Genomic DNA, 15,777 nt, shown 5'->3' with positions numbered 1-15,777 from the left:
GCTAGATGACTGAGGTGTAAAAGGGACACTCAGGAAAGACAAAGCCATAGCAAAGAGACTAAATGAATTCTTTTCTCAGTCTTCACTGAAGATGTGGAAAAGTAATACCTTGCCTGATATCATGAGATAGATTTGCATGTAGTGGGGGCAGTGCATGCCAATCTCTCTTGTGAATATTCATTGTGGATATCCTGAAAACCTGACTGGCTGGGGTGCCTCCAGGACCAGGTTTGGGAACCACTGCTTTAGTCCAATCAGACCAGTCCAGACAAATAGGCTGTGTCCCTCTACCAGCAGACAGAGGAAGAAAATAGTTCTTGTGATTTGCCCCTCAAAGGTATTATGCAGCATAGAATTTCAGTATTTTGAATAGCCAAGCAGTGGTGATCAAAATCTGCCTGATGGCTAATACTAAAATTTCAAGACCAACTGACTCAATCAGGTCATAAACTTACCAGCTGGTGAGGTATATACTCTACTGACGTGCAGATATTTCACTAAGGCAGGAAGTTGTTTGAAATCTAAAAGTCTGAGTGAATTGGAGTCAGAAGAATAAGCCCTAGAGAGCACCCCCCCCTCCCAACTCGACTGAAACACAGCTGAGACGCTGGTTCAGGAAACAAGCCAAATAGGCACCCCAAACAACTCAGAATAAAACCCCAAGATGGTAGTTAAAGTTCAACAGAAACTGTCAGGAGCAGGGCTGTTAGTCCGTCATCTATCCGCTTGGGAGACAGAGGAAATACTGAACACTCTATGCTGCATAACACCGTTAAGGGGTGAGTCACAAACTATTTTCTTCCTTTGTCTCCATCCACTGGTAGAGGGATACAATCCATTTGTCTGGGCTGGTCTGATAGGATGCTATGGAAGAGGGAGATGCCAGAAATGGTATTGAATGGTGATGAGTCAGAGGAACTACAACAACAACAAAAATAAATCTCTGTAAACCTGGCATATGTAATGGGGCAATTTTGCCAAACTAAAGAATAGCAAAGCACTTAGATCAGAAGGTATACATCCCAGGGTACTGAGAAGTAAAGAAGAAGAAGAAGAAAAAAAAAAAAAAGAACTTGCAGAGCTACTACTAATTATGTAAATTATCTTTAAAATTAAGCATGACTGGAGGGTGGTCAATGTAACGCCAAGTTTTAAAAAGGGTTTCAGAGGTGACATAAGGAGTAGGAACATGTACCCCCCCCCCCCCCCCCCCCCCCCCCGTTTACATACAATATTGCAACCCGGTTGTCTGTTTCAATGAGAATAATTTGATTCTTTGACTGATCTCTGAAAGCCTTTAGAGCATTCCAAATGGCCCTCAGCTTCAGAAGGTTGATATGAAGATCTATTTCCTAAGCAGACCAAGTTCCCTGGATATGAAGCCAATCTACATGAGCTCCCTAGCCCAGGTTGGATGCATCTACTGTTAACAATTTTTGAGGAGGCGGAATTTGGAATTGTAGTCCCAGAGTCAAATTCGATCAAATTGTCCACCAGAGAAGGGCATGAGTTAGCTCTGGCAGAATCTGGATTGCATCAACTAGACTCCTAGCCACCTAAGACCACTAGGAAGCTAAGGCCCACTGGGCCACTCTCAAATGAAGCCGTGCCATGGGAGAGCGATGCACCGTTGAGGTCATGTTGCCCATCAATCTCGACATTTGTCAAGCTGTGACCTGCTTGTTGCTGCAGACCAGCGACGCTAGTGCTGTCAAGGTGTCTGCCCTCACTTGCGGAAGAAAAGCTCGAGCCTGGAAGTATCGAGCAGGGCTCCTATGTATTCCAATCACTGAACAAGAAGTTGAGACTTGGGGTAGTTTATAACAAACCCTAGGAGCTCCAACACCCGAGTAGTTAGGTGCATTGATTGTCGCCCCCTCCTGCGATGTTCTTGACCAGTCAATTGTCCAGATAGGGAAACACATACACGCCAAGTCTGCGCACATACACTGCTACTACTGGCAGACACTTGGTAAATACCCTGGGATCTGACGCGAGACCAAATGGCAGAATGTGGTACTGGTAGTGGTGTTTCCTTATCCAAAATCCACGATATACCTCCTGTGACTGGAAAGTATTAAAATGTGGATATAGGCATCCTTCAAGTCCAGAGAGCATAGCCAATCGATTTCCTGAATCATGGGGAGAAGGGTACCGAGGGAAGTCACCCTAAACCTTTTACCAGGAACTTATTCAGGACTTGGGACAAAATCCCCCTGTCTTTTTGGGCACATGGAAGTACCTGGGATAGAAGCCCTTCCCTTCTCGTCCTGGTGGCATAGGTTCGACCGCATTGGCCTGTAGAAGGGCAGAGATTTCCTCTACAAGTTCCTGCTTGTTCTGAGAGCTGATGTATGAAGCGCTCAGTGGGCAATTTGGTGGTCATTGACGCCAATGCAAGGTGTAACCGAGACAGACGATTTGAAGAACCCATTGGTTGGAGGTTACAAGTGGCCACCTGTGTTGGTAAAAATTCAGCCTTCCTTCTGCTGGTAAGCTGTCCAGGACGGTTACTTTGAGTGCGGCTATACTCCTCTAGGGCCAGTCAAAAGTTCGTCCCTTGCTTTGACTGGGGAGCCAGCTGGGGCTTCTGAGGGCGGGACTGGAAACGCAGAGAACACTGGATCAGGGGGTTCTGGGCAAAGCGAGAAGGTGGTGGAAACCTATGCCTCTGATAGAAAGGTTGCTGCCTAGGCCCACTCAAAAACCTCCTAGAAGAGAAGGCTGCAGCTGGAGGTTGCAGAGACAGAGTTTGGATGGTATCTGTATGTTTCTTGATGAGATCCGTGACATCTCTACCTCATCTCCAAACGGGTTGCAACCTCTCCTGAGCCATTGGTTCTAGGTCAGACTGCAGCCATGAAAGTCTGCACATCTTCGCACCCACGGTGGAGAGTCTGGATGCTATATCTCTATATATAAAAGGCACCACCAACGTTCTAAATGAAGCCTCCAGCCAGAAGTGTGAAGGGGGAGAGATATCCGGTTTCCCCATGAGTGTCTGCCCCGCCCTCGCTCTCTCTGTAACACAAACAGTGAAGGAAAACACAGCAAAGCACGAAATCAAATCGCTCTCTCTGTAACAGTGAAGGACTCAGAGGGGGGAGGGGAGAGAGGGCAGAAGCCCTCACTATCTCTGTAACACAAACACAGCACAGCAGGAAACTTAACACTGAAGGACTCGACTCCCAGGGGGGAGGGGACAGAGAGGACAGACAGCATAGGGGAAGGGAGAGAGGGCAGAGGGCAGGGACACATACACTCCCACATGCACACAGAAGAAATCCTTGCTAGCCCCCGTTTCATTTGCATCAGAAACGGGGCTTTTTTACTAGTATTTATATTTATATATATATATATATATATATATATATATATATATATATATATATATATATATTAAAAAAAAAAAAAAAAAGAGTCATATGCATCCCTAGCCAGATATTTTCCACACTCCAGCTGCTTACTGGCCAGCTGGCAAAGTTCTGCGGCCTGCTCCTGTGGAAGAGAATCCATTAAAAAAAAAAAAAAGTGTACTACAGGTAAGGGCTTGAATAGAGCTGGTTGGACTGGATGCGGGCAATAAGTATCGAGGACTGAAAAGCTTTCCTCTCAAAAAAGTCCAGTGTCAGAGCCTTTCTACCTGGGGGCGCCAAGCCACAAATCCCAGTTCATTAGAGGGCAGATTTGATCACCAGAGAGTGGTGAGGCAGCTGGGCCTTCTGGATATGAAACTGCCTATCCACCTTCTTAGGTGCAATCTGCACTGAGAGGGGAGATTCCCAGTTCTTCTTCAGTGCATCTTTAAAGAATAGGATGCAATGGTACTGTAACCCCTTTCTTAGGGGTTTCGTAGTCTAGAACAGTTAACATTTCTACCCTAGACTCTTCCTCAGTCTAACTTAAATGGGTTGGCAGAAGCCACCTCTCTAAATAAAAACAAAAAAAAAACTGTGAAAGAGATCTTCAGGTGGAGATTTACATCTCTCTTGAAATGGGGAGGAATGAGAGGATAGCCCATAAGACGACAACTGTGAGAAGAAGTGTAGGTCCTCCTCTGCGTCTCATGAATGACTTATCAATACTCAGACCTGGCTGAATGAGTCTGTACCTGCCTCAGCTCAGTGGAACCATGTCCATACTACAAAGAACGCCGAGGTACAGCCCTACCGTCCAACTCTGGGGAAGCTTCCTTCTCCAACGTTGCGAGTGGTACGGTATGTATCAATGTCAACACCCTTCGAGGTGCCTGTATAAAGGATCTCTGCACAGGCATGGGCTGAGCCTCAGAAGAATCTGGAGCTGAACTGCAGCTGGCCCAAGCACCCTCTATGCCCGAGCAGGTTAAAGCTGCAGCGTTTACGCCAGCTTCTCCCTGAGCATGGCTCGCTTATCGAAGGCAGGGGGGGAAGCTGAGAGAGGCAGTCTGAGAAAGTGTCTGTGCCAAACCAGTGGCAGGGACCTGGCTGCCTGGAGACTTGCGCACTGGCATCTCTTCTAAAGAGGGGGAGTACTTCTCGGATGTTTTGGTGCTTTCTACACATACGTTGTTCAGGCCCTATGCTTGTGCTTCTTGGGCTTCCCCTGATGCTCAGCATCGTGGTCCTTTGGTGCATGAAGACGATGTTGAACCCATATGTGTCCCTGGTGTTGGGTCCAATGCTCTCACTGACTGTTATCAAAAGAGGTGGAGACCTTCTCAATGCTGGTGCACTCCCACTGGATGTCAAAGCCTTGGTAGCCATGAAGATCAATGCTTTCACTGCCGATGTACCAGCCTTCGAGGAACTAAAAGGATTCTCCTGTTGGACCTGCCGCATCCTGTGTGTCCTTAACCTCAGTTTTAAACACAGAGAACAAGAGTAAGGCACATGGTCAGGATCAAGGCACCCAATGCGCTAAGTGTGAGTCCATCACAGAAATCATCCAATTACATTGGGCGCACTTCCTGAAGCGAATGGGGGTCTTCTGGGACATCGAGAAAAGATCTGCGGCCAAATTAAACTCTTCAATTGTAAACCAAAAAAGGGGCAGCGTTCAAATTGAGGTCGGTACTCTGGCCTAAATGGGCCAAGCAGCTCGCGAACAATAAAGGAAACTTGAAGAGTAAAAAAAAACAAAAAACTAATTAAAATAAAGGGAAAGTAGAAAAGATAAAGAAGAATAAAAAATAGTAGCCTAGAAAAGGAAATATACTCACACAGAAAGGCACTGTGAAAGGGAGAGTGCACCACAAAAAGCATCCTCCCTACCCTGCAGGAAAATAAATGAGACTTAGGGACCAGCGCATGCGCAGTGGGACACTACTAGAAAGTAGTCAGCGTCTGCACCAGGCTCTGTTGGATGATATCACCCAGCTGTGAGAATATGAAGGCCTGCTTGACTTCAGAAATTAACATTTACTCTCCACTTCTCATCAGTTGCTACACAACTGGGCTTTATTCATTTTTTTTAAATATGATTGTTTTTACAATAAAAGTGTTTTATATGTGCATCAAAAATACTTCACGGGAAAGTGAATTTAAATTAAATTGCTATCTAATTAAAGAAGGTACCACTTTGAATTTATTCAAAGTACAATTTGGTTTGCTACAGAAAACTCAAATTTCTCAACAGAACTCTAGAATTCAAGTCCAAAGCAATTTAAAGATTAAACTTATAAACTTGTCTTTGAGCAAAATAGCTCAAATTCAACACAACTCAAAGCAGAATGTAAAATTCAGCGTAGTTTCAATCTAAAAAGCTTATGCCACTGTGTAACATGCGAACCCATGGAAGATACAGGGATTTTACGCACCATTCAGAAGCACTTTCAGCTGCTTGTCATAGAACTCCGTCTCCTTCTGCGAAATGAGCGCACACTCGGCGCACTGCCGTACAGGGTCCACAAAGCACATCCGAGGCAGAGGCACTTTCTTACTGCAGCACTTGTCACAGAAGCACTTCCCACACCTTCGGCAGTGGTGCTGGCCACACAAAGCACAATGGCAGCATGTTAAGGCTCTTCACAAGAGAGAAAGCGCTACAGCACATTAGCAACATCTTCTAAAGCTGCAAAGAGTGGCACATGAAAAAGCAGAGAAGTATCTTATTCAGCGCTCTAGACATCAGCAAACAGTTTATTCCCAGTTTCACATGGAGATTTCTAAATACATTTAAATATAAGGAAACAAAGCCTTTTACAGGGGTCAAAATGCAGCTAATTGCTCGGAAGTCTAATTGAGCATCTTTTCAAATCAATAAATGCATAAACCACTCCTATCTGCTAATCCAAAGGACATCAAACCTTGCCTTTCCATCAAGCATTAGAACACAGTGATCGCTATTTAACAAGCTGAGATGTTATGCCTTTTCTCTCTTTTAAATTACAGATGCTGTGTGCCCCTACCCTGCAACTAACTTTTACAGCAAAGGAAGCAAATACTGGGGCAATGAGAAAAAATGTCCCTGGTAGGTCCACAAAGGAGACTAAAATCCAAGTTTTCAGTTAATTCTTTATCTGAGCTCTGACAAAATCAGGCAATAGTCCATAAAAGCATTCAATTCCTTCTTAGAGGCCAACATGCTGAAGATTCTCCTTGTAGTTAGGGCTGCTGATATACGAAGAAGAGAACGCAGAGGCCCTTTTACTGAAGTGTGGTAAAAACTGAATTAGCTGCACAATATGTAATGCCTCTGTGGTAACTACTGAAGCATGTCCAGCATCTTCCCATACAGTTGACACAGAGAAAAAAAAAATGTCCCAAACACTGACTGCACATTAGGTACATGACAGATAATGCAGATACACAATACCACGTAGTGTCATGGACTTAAATGATCTGCTGTAGTAACAGTTAATATGCAGCAGATGACTGTGCATTAACTGTAAGGCACTGCCCATGCCTTCTCCCTGCCCCTTTTCACAGTAGGCCGTTAACGGTCAAGCTGCCACTAGGTGAAAGCTTGGCTCTTCACCCAGGCCTTTACTGGAAGAAGCAACTAACTCGTCACACACACACACACACACACACACAGTCACACACAGTACTCAGGCAGCATATACTGCAGCAGGACATGTTTATCCACTCCTACTCTAGCTGAGATAACATTTAACCATTTCTCTGACCTCATGTACAACTTTCTTTAAATCAATCACCTTACTTTCTAACTCTTCCCTTCTATATGTTACATCTTTGCTTTACCCTTTGATATCACTTATAATGTTCTGTTACGTATTGTGTTGACGTTGTAAATAGTATACCATGCCATACTTTGTATTGTTTTTGAATATTTTTACTGCTGTAATTGTCTATTGCTCATGTTTGATCTATTCTTACCGTACACCGCCTTGAGTGAATTCCTTCAAAAAAGGTGGTAAATAACTAAATAGGTGCCTATATAGTTTACTAAAAAGGGCCCCTTAGTGTGAAACAGGATCAAAAACATTAAAGGCAGGGGCGGCTCTCTAATTGGGAAGGTGGCCATCTCAGGCAGCAAAACTTTTGGAAGTGGCAACAAATTTCTCCAAAATGCCCCTGCAATGGTCCTCTCACTTTGTTTCAGGCAGGGTGCCATTGTTACTGCCCCACTCCCACAATTAGAGCCCCAAGAACAGTGCACAGCCTTTCAGTCCCTGTATGTCTTCAAAGGCTGTCAGTCCCACCTCCTTTGAAACCAAAGTCTGTGTCAGAGGCTGCTGACCTTAATTTATGCAGGGATTTGAACACCTTGTGCTGCCTCTGTTTGGCAGGCAGCATGGCGGCCAGAGGAAGGAAAGGGAAGAGATGCTGTCCCTAGCAGCCAGAACAGAAGCAAGGGAGAGACGCTGAACAACAACAATGATTCTCCTAGGTTTGAGCAGCAGTTTTACAGCAACATTCCTACCAGTGGAGGTGGTGAAGCAATATTACTGTTTCATATCACAGAAGGCAAGGCAAGGTTTTCAGGAATGCCAGTGGACTAGCCCCTTTCTGACAAGCCACAATATTTCCACATCATTCCCAGTTGCAGAAATATGGGTTAGAAACTCCTGCACAATGAAGATGAAATGTAACTGGGGGGGGGGGGAGGAGAGGGGAGAGAGAGTAAAAGGCTGGAGAAAAAATATGGAAAAGTGCAAGTAGATGCAGTAAAAAGAGAGCTTAAAGGCTGGATGAAATCTGAGTGGACAGAGAGGCACAAATAAATGGAAAAAACTGAAAGAACAATGTCAGAAGTGAAAAGATAGGAAAGGAAAGAAACGGCAAATGGACAACAGACCTTGGAAAGAAAAAGTTAAGAGAAGATTGAGGAAAGAAGAAACCAGTAACTGGTTAGAAAAAAAAATAATTATTTTCAAATTAGTGAATGACATATGTCAGTAGATTTAATTTCCAAAAATCTATCTATACACTTTGCAAGTACAGGAAGAAATGAAGGAAAAGTTGTCTTACCTGATTATTTTCTTTCCTTTAGTTCTACCTGACCAGTCCAGACCAATGGGTTGTGTCCATCTACCAGTGGATGGAGACCGAGAAAAAATAGTTCCAATTAATTCACCCCTTAAAAAGGTATCATGCAGCCTGGAATGTTCAGAATTTCGATCAGCCAAGCAATGGGGCTCATTCTAAACAGCAAATAACTTGGACCATAGAAAAGCCAAAAGGCTCATTTATAACGTGGCTCATACTCAACTGACATACTGATATCGCACAGAGTCAGGAGATTGTCAACCTCCAAGGGATGGCAAACACAGCAAGAGGAACAATTCTGTAAAAGATAATAAGCATGAGAGTTGAGAAGACATATAGAAGGGTGAAAAAAGGAATATACGACCAGAATAACACAGAGGCCCCAACATGCAAATTGCAACTGGGCTGCTATCAACTTGCATCTCCGAGGGACATGAGAGTTAAAGTGTGGTAAGAATGATGCACCTCAGAGCCAGAGATAGCAACATTAAAGAACTGAGAACTCAGAGGCTCATGCATAAAGAAACCCTAGCCTAATCCCAAACGAGGGGGGACTATAGAAAGGGAGTTATACCAAAACCAGTAGGGTCTATATACACACTTTAATCAGAGAAGATAACATGCTGAAATGCAGAGCTGAAGGTCTGCACAACATGCAAAGACAGAGCCACTCTGAGCATAAGCCAGAGGGAGTCTGTTGAACCTCAGAAACAGGGGGCTTCAAGCTGAAGACAGAAAAAAAGCCCTGGCACAGAAGAGAACTGTGGCTAACCATAGGTCAAAGACTAGTTGCCATACAAACCAGCTAGTGTCACTCTCTACAGGAAAGGCTGAGCAATGCTCTATAGACCAACATGAGTCTCACACCACAGCCAGAACCATAAACCCTGAGAAGTTGGGAAAATCAGAGATGCTAAGGACGAGCTGAGGCTGAGAGATCAAAATGGACAGCATCCAGCCTCTAGAGATGGTGCTATTGTCCACATGCAGAGATGGATATTTGGTGTACCTCCAGAGATAGAGCAGTGGTTCCCATCCAAATATGGAGCTTTGCCCCAGATCCAGAGATGGCACCGCATGCCAATTCCAGATAGGGAGCACCGCTCCGCAGCCAGATGGAACTGAAATGCACATCCAGAGACAAAGCCTGATGCATACCTAGAGGGAGAATGGGCTCCACCTTCAGCTGAGCCCCTTATTGTGGGATAAAGATGCGTCCTGAAGCCACAGGTGAAGGAAGCCCACATGTGAAAATGTAGTGAAGCTGACCATTCATAGAAACTGCATATGGAGAGAGGAAGCTATGCTCCAATCTCAGAGATGCAGCCATGCTGAACCTTCAGAAATGGAGCTGTACCCCCAGTGCAGAGACAGAGCTACACTCGAGATTTGGAGGTGGAGCAATGCCCCACACTCAGAAATGGAGCTATTCTGTACCAGCCAAAATGGAGGTGTGCTCCACATTCAAAGATAGCTATGCTCTACATTCAGAGATGAAGCTATATTCTACATTCAGAGATGAAGCTAAGTGCTACCATTAGAGATTGTGCTATGCTCCATCTTCAGAGATAGTGCTATGCTCCATCTTCAGAGATAGTGCCATGTCCCCAAAGATGGAGCTATGCTGCACTTCCCCAACTATGCTTTACATTCCGCGATGGAGCCATGCTCTCTCTGCAGAGACGGTGCTAAAATCCACATACAGAGAAGGAAGTTAGAGCATACTCAAGAGATAACTACGCCAAACTTTTTGAGATGGTGCCATGCTCCACATACAGAAATGGAGCTCTGCTCTGTGTTCAGAGATGGAGCTATGATCTACCCTTAAACAAAAGAGAGGTGCTCTACATTCAGAGATGGAGCTATGCTGTGCCTATAGAAAGAGAGATACGTCCTACTTTCAAAGATGGAGGTATGCTTTATATACAGAGATGGAGCTACATGGTAGACGGAGGCATGTTCTACAGGCAGAAAGAGGAATAGCCATGTCACACAGGCAGAGAGAAAAACACTCCATGGCTAGGTATGCATCAATGGCCCACTTGCAGAGTGCCCAACAGCCGCAATAGAGTTGGTTAAACACAGAAAGATGGAGCTGTGCTCCACCATCAAACAGGGCTTTCAGAAACAGCTGCATGCCAACTTTTATTTAGTAGACATATCCGTAATCAAAAAACAGCTATTTTCACCAAACATAAATCGAGGAACGCTACCTTAGGAGCTGGACCAGAGGCCCATAAGCGGAGAAACAGATAAAGTTTAGCTGCATTGAGAGTTCTCCGTGAGAAATGCAACAAATAGCAGCGTCCAAGACTTGAAAAATAACCTCCAGAACAAGCTGTGGTAAGCCAGCAGGGAGAACACATGGACACAACTGCACTGTATAGTCGGAGGAAGAACTGACCCAAGACAGAAAGGGGCCTGCTGAACAGGGCTGAATTTAGAAAGGAAAACCAGTGCAGGAACAGCAAGGCACTGCTCCAAACTGCAAGAAATGCTGCTGGAGGACAGCTAAAAATCTGAGTGCACCAACAGTGCAAAAAACGTGAAATTGTGGCTGAGCGCAATAGCTCAAGAAGCCATAGCGGAAGCCTTGTGGGAAGCTGTAAAATGGAACCGCCTGGCTAAGGTGGCCACATACCATAGCATTGAAATCCGAGTGCTGAAAATCAGGCGATGAGAAGGACCAAGCCCAAAAAAGATTGTGACCAAGCACAAGGCACCTGGAACGGCCTCTGAGGAGGAAGCAGAAACCAGACCAGCGGACAATGTGCTGAGGAAATGCCGACCTTAGAATAACAGGGAAAACGAGCACTGAATAGAGTGCCAGACAGCCCAGCCTAGCGGGCTGTCAGCATGGTTGAGCACTAAGGACTGTGTCAGACAGAAGTGCCTGCTACCACAGCAAAGACTCACACCTGTGAAACCCTGGGAAGACCAGTGCTTATCCCAATGCACATGGGCATGAGGAAATAAACAAGCACGGAAGAGCTGAAATGGCCGCGGACATCTGAAGAGTTCTCAGAATGCCGGAAATATACTGTACCAAAAAACTCACCGAGCTATACCAAGAACAAATAAGACTTACCTCATGGCCCTCCTGTACCCCTTAGCTGGACGGAACCGACAGTGGGAGAAAACATTAGCTCATCTGGGCACAAGAATAAACAATAGTACTGGCAGAGGTAAAAAGTTATATATGTATAGCAGCTAGACAAGCAAGATCAGAAACTGCGTGTCATAACATAGTGGAACCATCTGGAAAAGAGGCAGCCCACAAAAACTATAGACGGCAGGCGCACATGAGACTGGTTAACAATAACATATGGATGGAACAAGTGGCCATGAAGAAAATACCACTAACAGTTATAGTTTTCAAGTGAATATCCCACGCCGTTATGGCGTGGGATAGGACTGCAGGAAGAACTCTCGCCACGCAAAAGCGACCAGCTTAGAAAACCATTGAAAACCTAAGAAACAATAAAACAAACAGCACTTACTTTAGGAAACATGTCCCTGGAAAAAGTGACAAACATACCTGCCAGCAGGAAAGTGTTCAGACTAGTCTCATGCAGGCCAAGGCAGTTTACACAATAAAGTGTAGCGATATTACATTCCATATAAAATCTTCCCTCGTTTAGTTTTAGACCCCATGGAGTAAGGCAGGAGGGGGTGAAGAGGGAACTGGCAAAACCGTATGCCACCCAGGCTGGGGGATGAGTAACTCAGGACACTGAGTATCATTCAAGTTTAGATAGTAAAAGAGCCAGACCAACCAGCAACAACCCCCTGCTCAACTGCCACCTGGAAGAACTGGGTCAGGTGCTGCATGATCTGCTACCATCTGCTTGGAGACAGAGGAAAATACTGAACATGCCAGGCTGCACGATACACTGAAGAAGTGAATTACTTGGAACTATTTCTCTGTCTCCATCCGTTGGTAGATGGACATAACCCACTGGTCTGGACGGGAAGGAAGTGCTGTTTGAATCTCTAGTGTTCCAATGCATGCAGAGAGTGGCTCATTACTACTACTACTACTACTATTTAGCATTTCTATAGCGCTACAAGGCATACGCAGCGCTGTACAAACATAGAAGAAAGACAGTCCCTGCTCAAAGAGCTTACAATCTAATAGACAAAAAATAAATAAAGTAAGCAAATCAAATCAATTAATGTGAACGGGAAGGAAGAGAGGAGGGTAGGTGGAGGCGAGTGGTTACAAGTGGTTACGAGTCAAAAGCAATGTTAAAGAGGTGGGTTTTCAGTCTAGATTTAAAGGTGGCCAAGGATGGGGCAAGACGTAGGGGCTCAGGAAGTTTATTCCAGGCGTAGGGTGCAGCGAGACAGAAGGCGCGAAGTCTGGCGTTGGCAGTAGTGGAGAAGGGAACAGATAAGTAGGATTTATCCATGGAGCGGAGTGCACGGGAAGGGGTGTAGGGAAGGACGAGTGTGGAGAGATACTGGGGAGCAGCAGAGTGAGTACATTTATAGGTTAGTAGAAGAAGTTTGAACAGGATGCGAAAACGGATAGGGAGCCAGTGAAGGGTCTTGAGGAGAGGGGTAGTATGAGTAAAGCGACCCTGGCGGAAGATGAGACGGGCAGCAGAGTTTTGAACTGACTGGAGAGTGGAGAGGTGACTAAGTGGGAGGCCAGCAAGAAGCAGATTGCAGTAGTCTAAACGAGAGGTGACAAGGGTGTGGATGAGGGTTTTGGTAGAGTGCTCGGAAAGAAAGGGGCGGATTTTACGGATGTTGTAAAGAAAGAAACGACAGGTCTTGGCGGTCTGCTGGATATGAGCAGAGAAGGAGAGAGAAGAGTCAAAGATGACCCCAAGGTTTCGAGCTGAGGAGACAGGGAGAATGAGAGAGCCATCAACAGAAATAGAAAACGGGGGGAGCGGGGAGGTGGGTTTGGGGGGGAAAATGAGAAGCTCGGTTTTGGTCATATTTAATTTCAGGTGGCGTTGAGACATCCAGGCAGCAATGTCAGACAAGCACGCTGAAACTTTGGTTTGGATGCAAGGTGAGATATCAGGGGTAGAAAGGTAGATTTGGGAGTCATCAGCATAGAGGTGGTAGGAAAAGCCATGGGATGAGATTAATGAACCAAGGGAAGAAGTGTAGATAGAAAAGAGGAGGGGACCAAGAACAGAACCCTGGGGTACGCCGACAGGCAGAGGGATAGAAGTAGAAGAGGATCCACCAGAGTGAACACTAAAGGTGCGGAGGGAGAGGTAGGAAGAGAACCAGGAAAGGACAGAGCCCTGGAATCCAAGTGAGGACAGGGTATCGAGAAGTATGCTGTGATCGACAGTGTCAAAAGCAGCGGAAAGATCAAGAAGAATGAGGATGGAATATTGACCTCTGGATTTAGCCAGTAATAGGTCATTGGAGACTTTAGTAAGCGCAGTTTCGGTTGAGTGGAGAGGGCGAAAACCAGATTGTAATGGGTCAAGAATAGCATGTGAGGAGAGAAAATCAAGGCAGCGGCGGTGAACAGCACGCTCAAGTAATTTGGAGAGAAAAGGAAGGAGGGAGATGGGTCGGTAATTAGAGGGACAAGTAGGGTCAAGTGAAGGCTTCTTAAGGAGAGGTGTGACCACAGCATGTTTAAAGGCAGCAGGGACAGTCGCAGTGGAAAGTGAGAGGTTGAGAATGTGACAGATAAAAGGAATAAGAGTAGGAGAGATGGCATTAAGAAGGTGGGTGGGAATGGGATCAGAGGAACAGGTGGTACATTTTGAGGAAGAAAGGAGAAGTGTAGTTTCCTCAATAGTAACTTCAGGAAAGGAGGAAAGGGAATGAGGGGAAGGAGAGAGAGGGGAACGGACTAGTGGAGGGAGAGCTGGTGAGGTAGAGAAAGCAAGGTTTATCTTTTGAACCTTGTTGTGAAAGAATTCAGCAAGGGTCTGAGGAGATAGTGAAGGGGGAGTTGGGGGAGGGGGCACCTTGAGGAGAGAGTTCAATGTGGTGAAGAGAAGTCGAGGATTAGAGCCAAGAGAGTTGGTCAGTTGGATATAATAATCCTGTTTGGCACGTAAAAGAGCAGATTGGAAGGAGGTCAGCATGAACTTGAAGTGTAAGAAATCAGCAAGGGCCCGAGATTTCCGCCAGAGGCGTTCGGCGGAGCGGGTACAGGAACGTAGGTAGCGGATATTAGAAGTCAGCCAAGGTTGGGGTTTTGTACGCCTTACAGGGCGGGTCATCAAAGGTGCAAGAGTGTCTAAGGCAGAGGATAGAGTATTGTTGTAAGAAGAAACAGCCTCGTTGACAGACGTGGATGGTGCCACAGTAGAGAGGAGGTTTGAAACATGGGAGGATAGAGATGAAGGGTCAATGTCGTGAAGATTCCTAGATAAATTAGATAGGATAGGACGGGACTGGGAGGGAGGAGATTTAAGTGTGAAAGTTATAAGATGGTGATCAGAGAGGGGAAGATCGGAGGCAAGGAAACTAGAGGGTGAACAGTTGGAGGAGAAGATGAGATCTAGACAGTGACCATTTTGATGAGTGGGGGAGGTGGAGCATAGTTGGAGATTAAAGGACGACGTTAAAGCGAGTAACTTGGAAATATAAGAGTTGGAAGGATCATTAGCAGGAATATTAAAGTCACCAAGGATGAGAGAGGGGGAGGAAGGATCATGGAAGAAGGCAAGCCAGGCATCAAAGTCACTGAGAAAGGATGAAAGGGACTTATCAGGGGGATTTCAGTTTAATTTTGTCTACATATTTCTATTTTTAATTTGTGGTACATTTATTCTGTATTTGGTGAGGGTCTGTGTTGTATTTGAGACAGAGGTCATGTATATATTAGCATGGAGTTTCTATGCAGGGCCAGCCTCAGGGGGCTCCAACCCTGCCCAGGGCTGAAAAGGACACAACCTGCTAGTTATTTGTAATGTCCCCTCACAAGTTTCTACTCTTGGCCCAGGCATCTCTAACACCGGCCCAATTTCTATATAAGGATCTGCAGTTGTCCAGCTTGTTTAGTGTTCCTAATAGGTGTATTGATATGTGTTAGGGCCAACTGCAATACAGTGCTGTCATTTCCTAGGTAAGGTCCTTGTGTGGGTTTTGGGAGTTACTGTTATGGTATGGTAGAATTGTTCTGTACAGAAGTCCTGAGTGACATTTGCAGAGTTTTGTATTACTTCACAATAGGCCCGTCGTTGTGAGGGTTTATGTTGCTGTCACTGAGGTGACACTGGAATCATAAATTTTCAGTTTGTACAGCAATTTCAGTGAAGCAATATCTTAGTTTCGTGATGGGGGCTTCTGTAGATGCAAAATATATGTTTATATTTAACACCATGATAGTTCATTGTATAAGGTCATTTTATTT

At 45.2% G+C, this 15,777-nt stretch overlaps 1 protein-coding gene across 2 annotated transcripts in view; it reads right to left on the bottom strand.

Annotated features, from left to right (window-relative positions):
- LOC115459482 (zinc finger FYVE domain-containing protein 21-like) overlaps positions 1-15,777 on the bottom strand; it is a 41,999-nt gene that overhangs the window by 16,950 nt on the left and 9,272 nt on the right. For both annotated transcript variants that reach the window (XM_030189288.1, XM_030189289.1), the window contains exon 3: positions 5,798-5,966. In XM_030189288.1, coding sequence (XP_030045148.1) covers positions 5,798-5,966 — 169 coding nt within the window. The remainder of the gene's footprint in view (positions 1-5,797; positions 5,967-15,777) is intronic.

This window comes from Microcaecilia unicolor, unplaced genomic scaffold, assembly GCF_901765095.1.
Source record: "Microcaecilia unicolor unplaced genomic scaffold, aMicUni1.1, whole genome shotgun sequence".
Classification (NCBI taxonomy): domain Eukaryota; kingdom Metazoa; phylum Chordata; class Amphibia; order Gymnophiona; family Siphonopidae; genus Microcaecilia; species Microcaecilia unicolor.
This window is presented reverse-complemented; position numbering and strand designations above follow the sequence as displayed.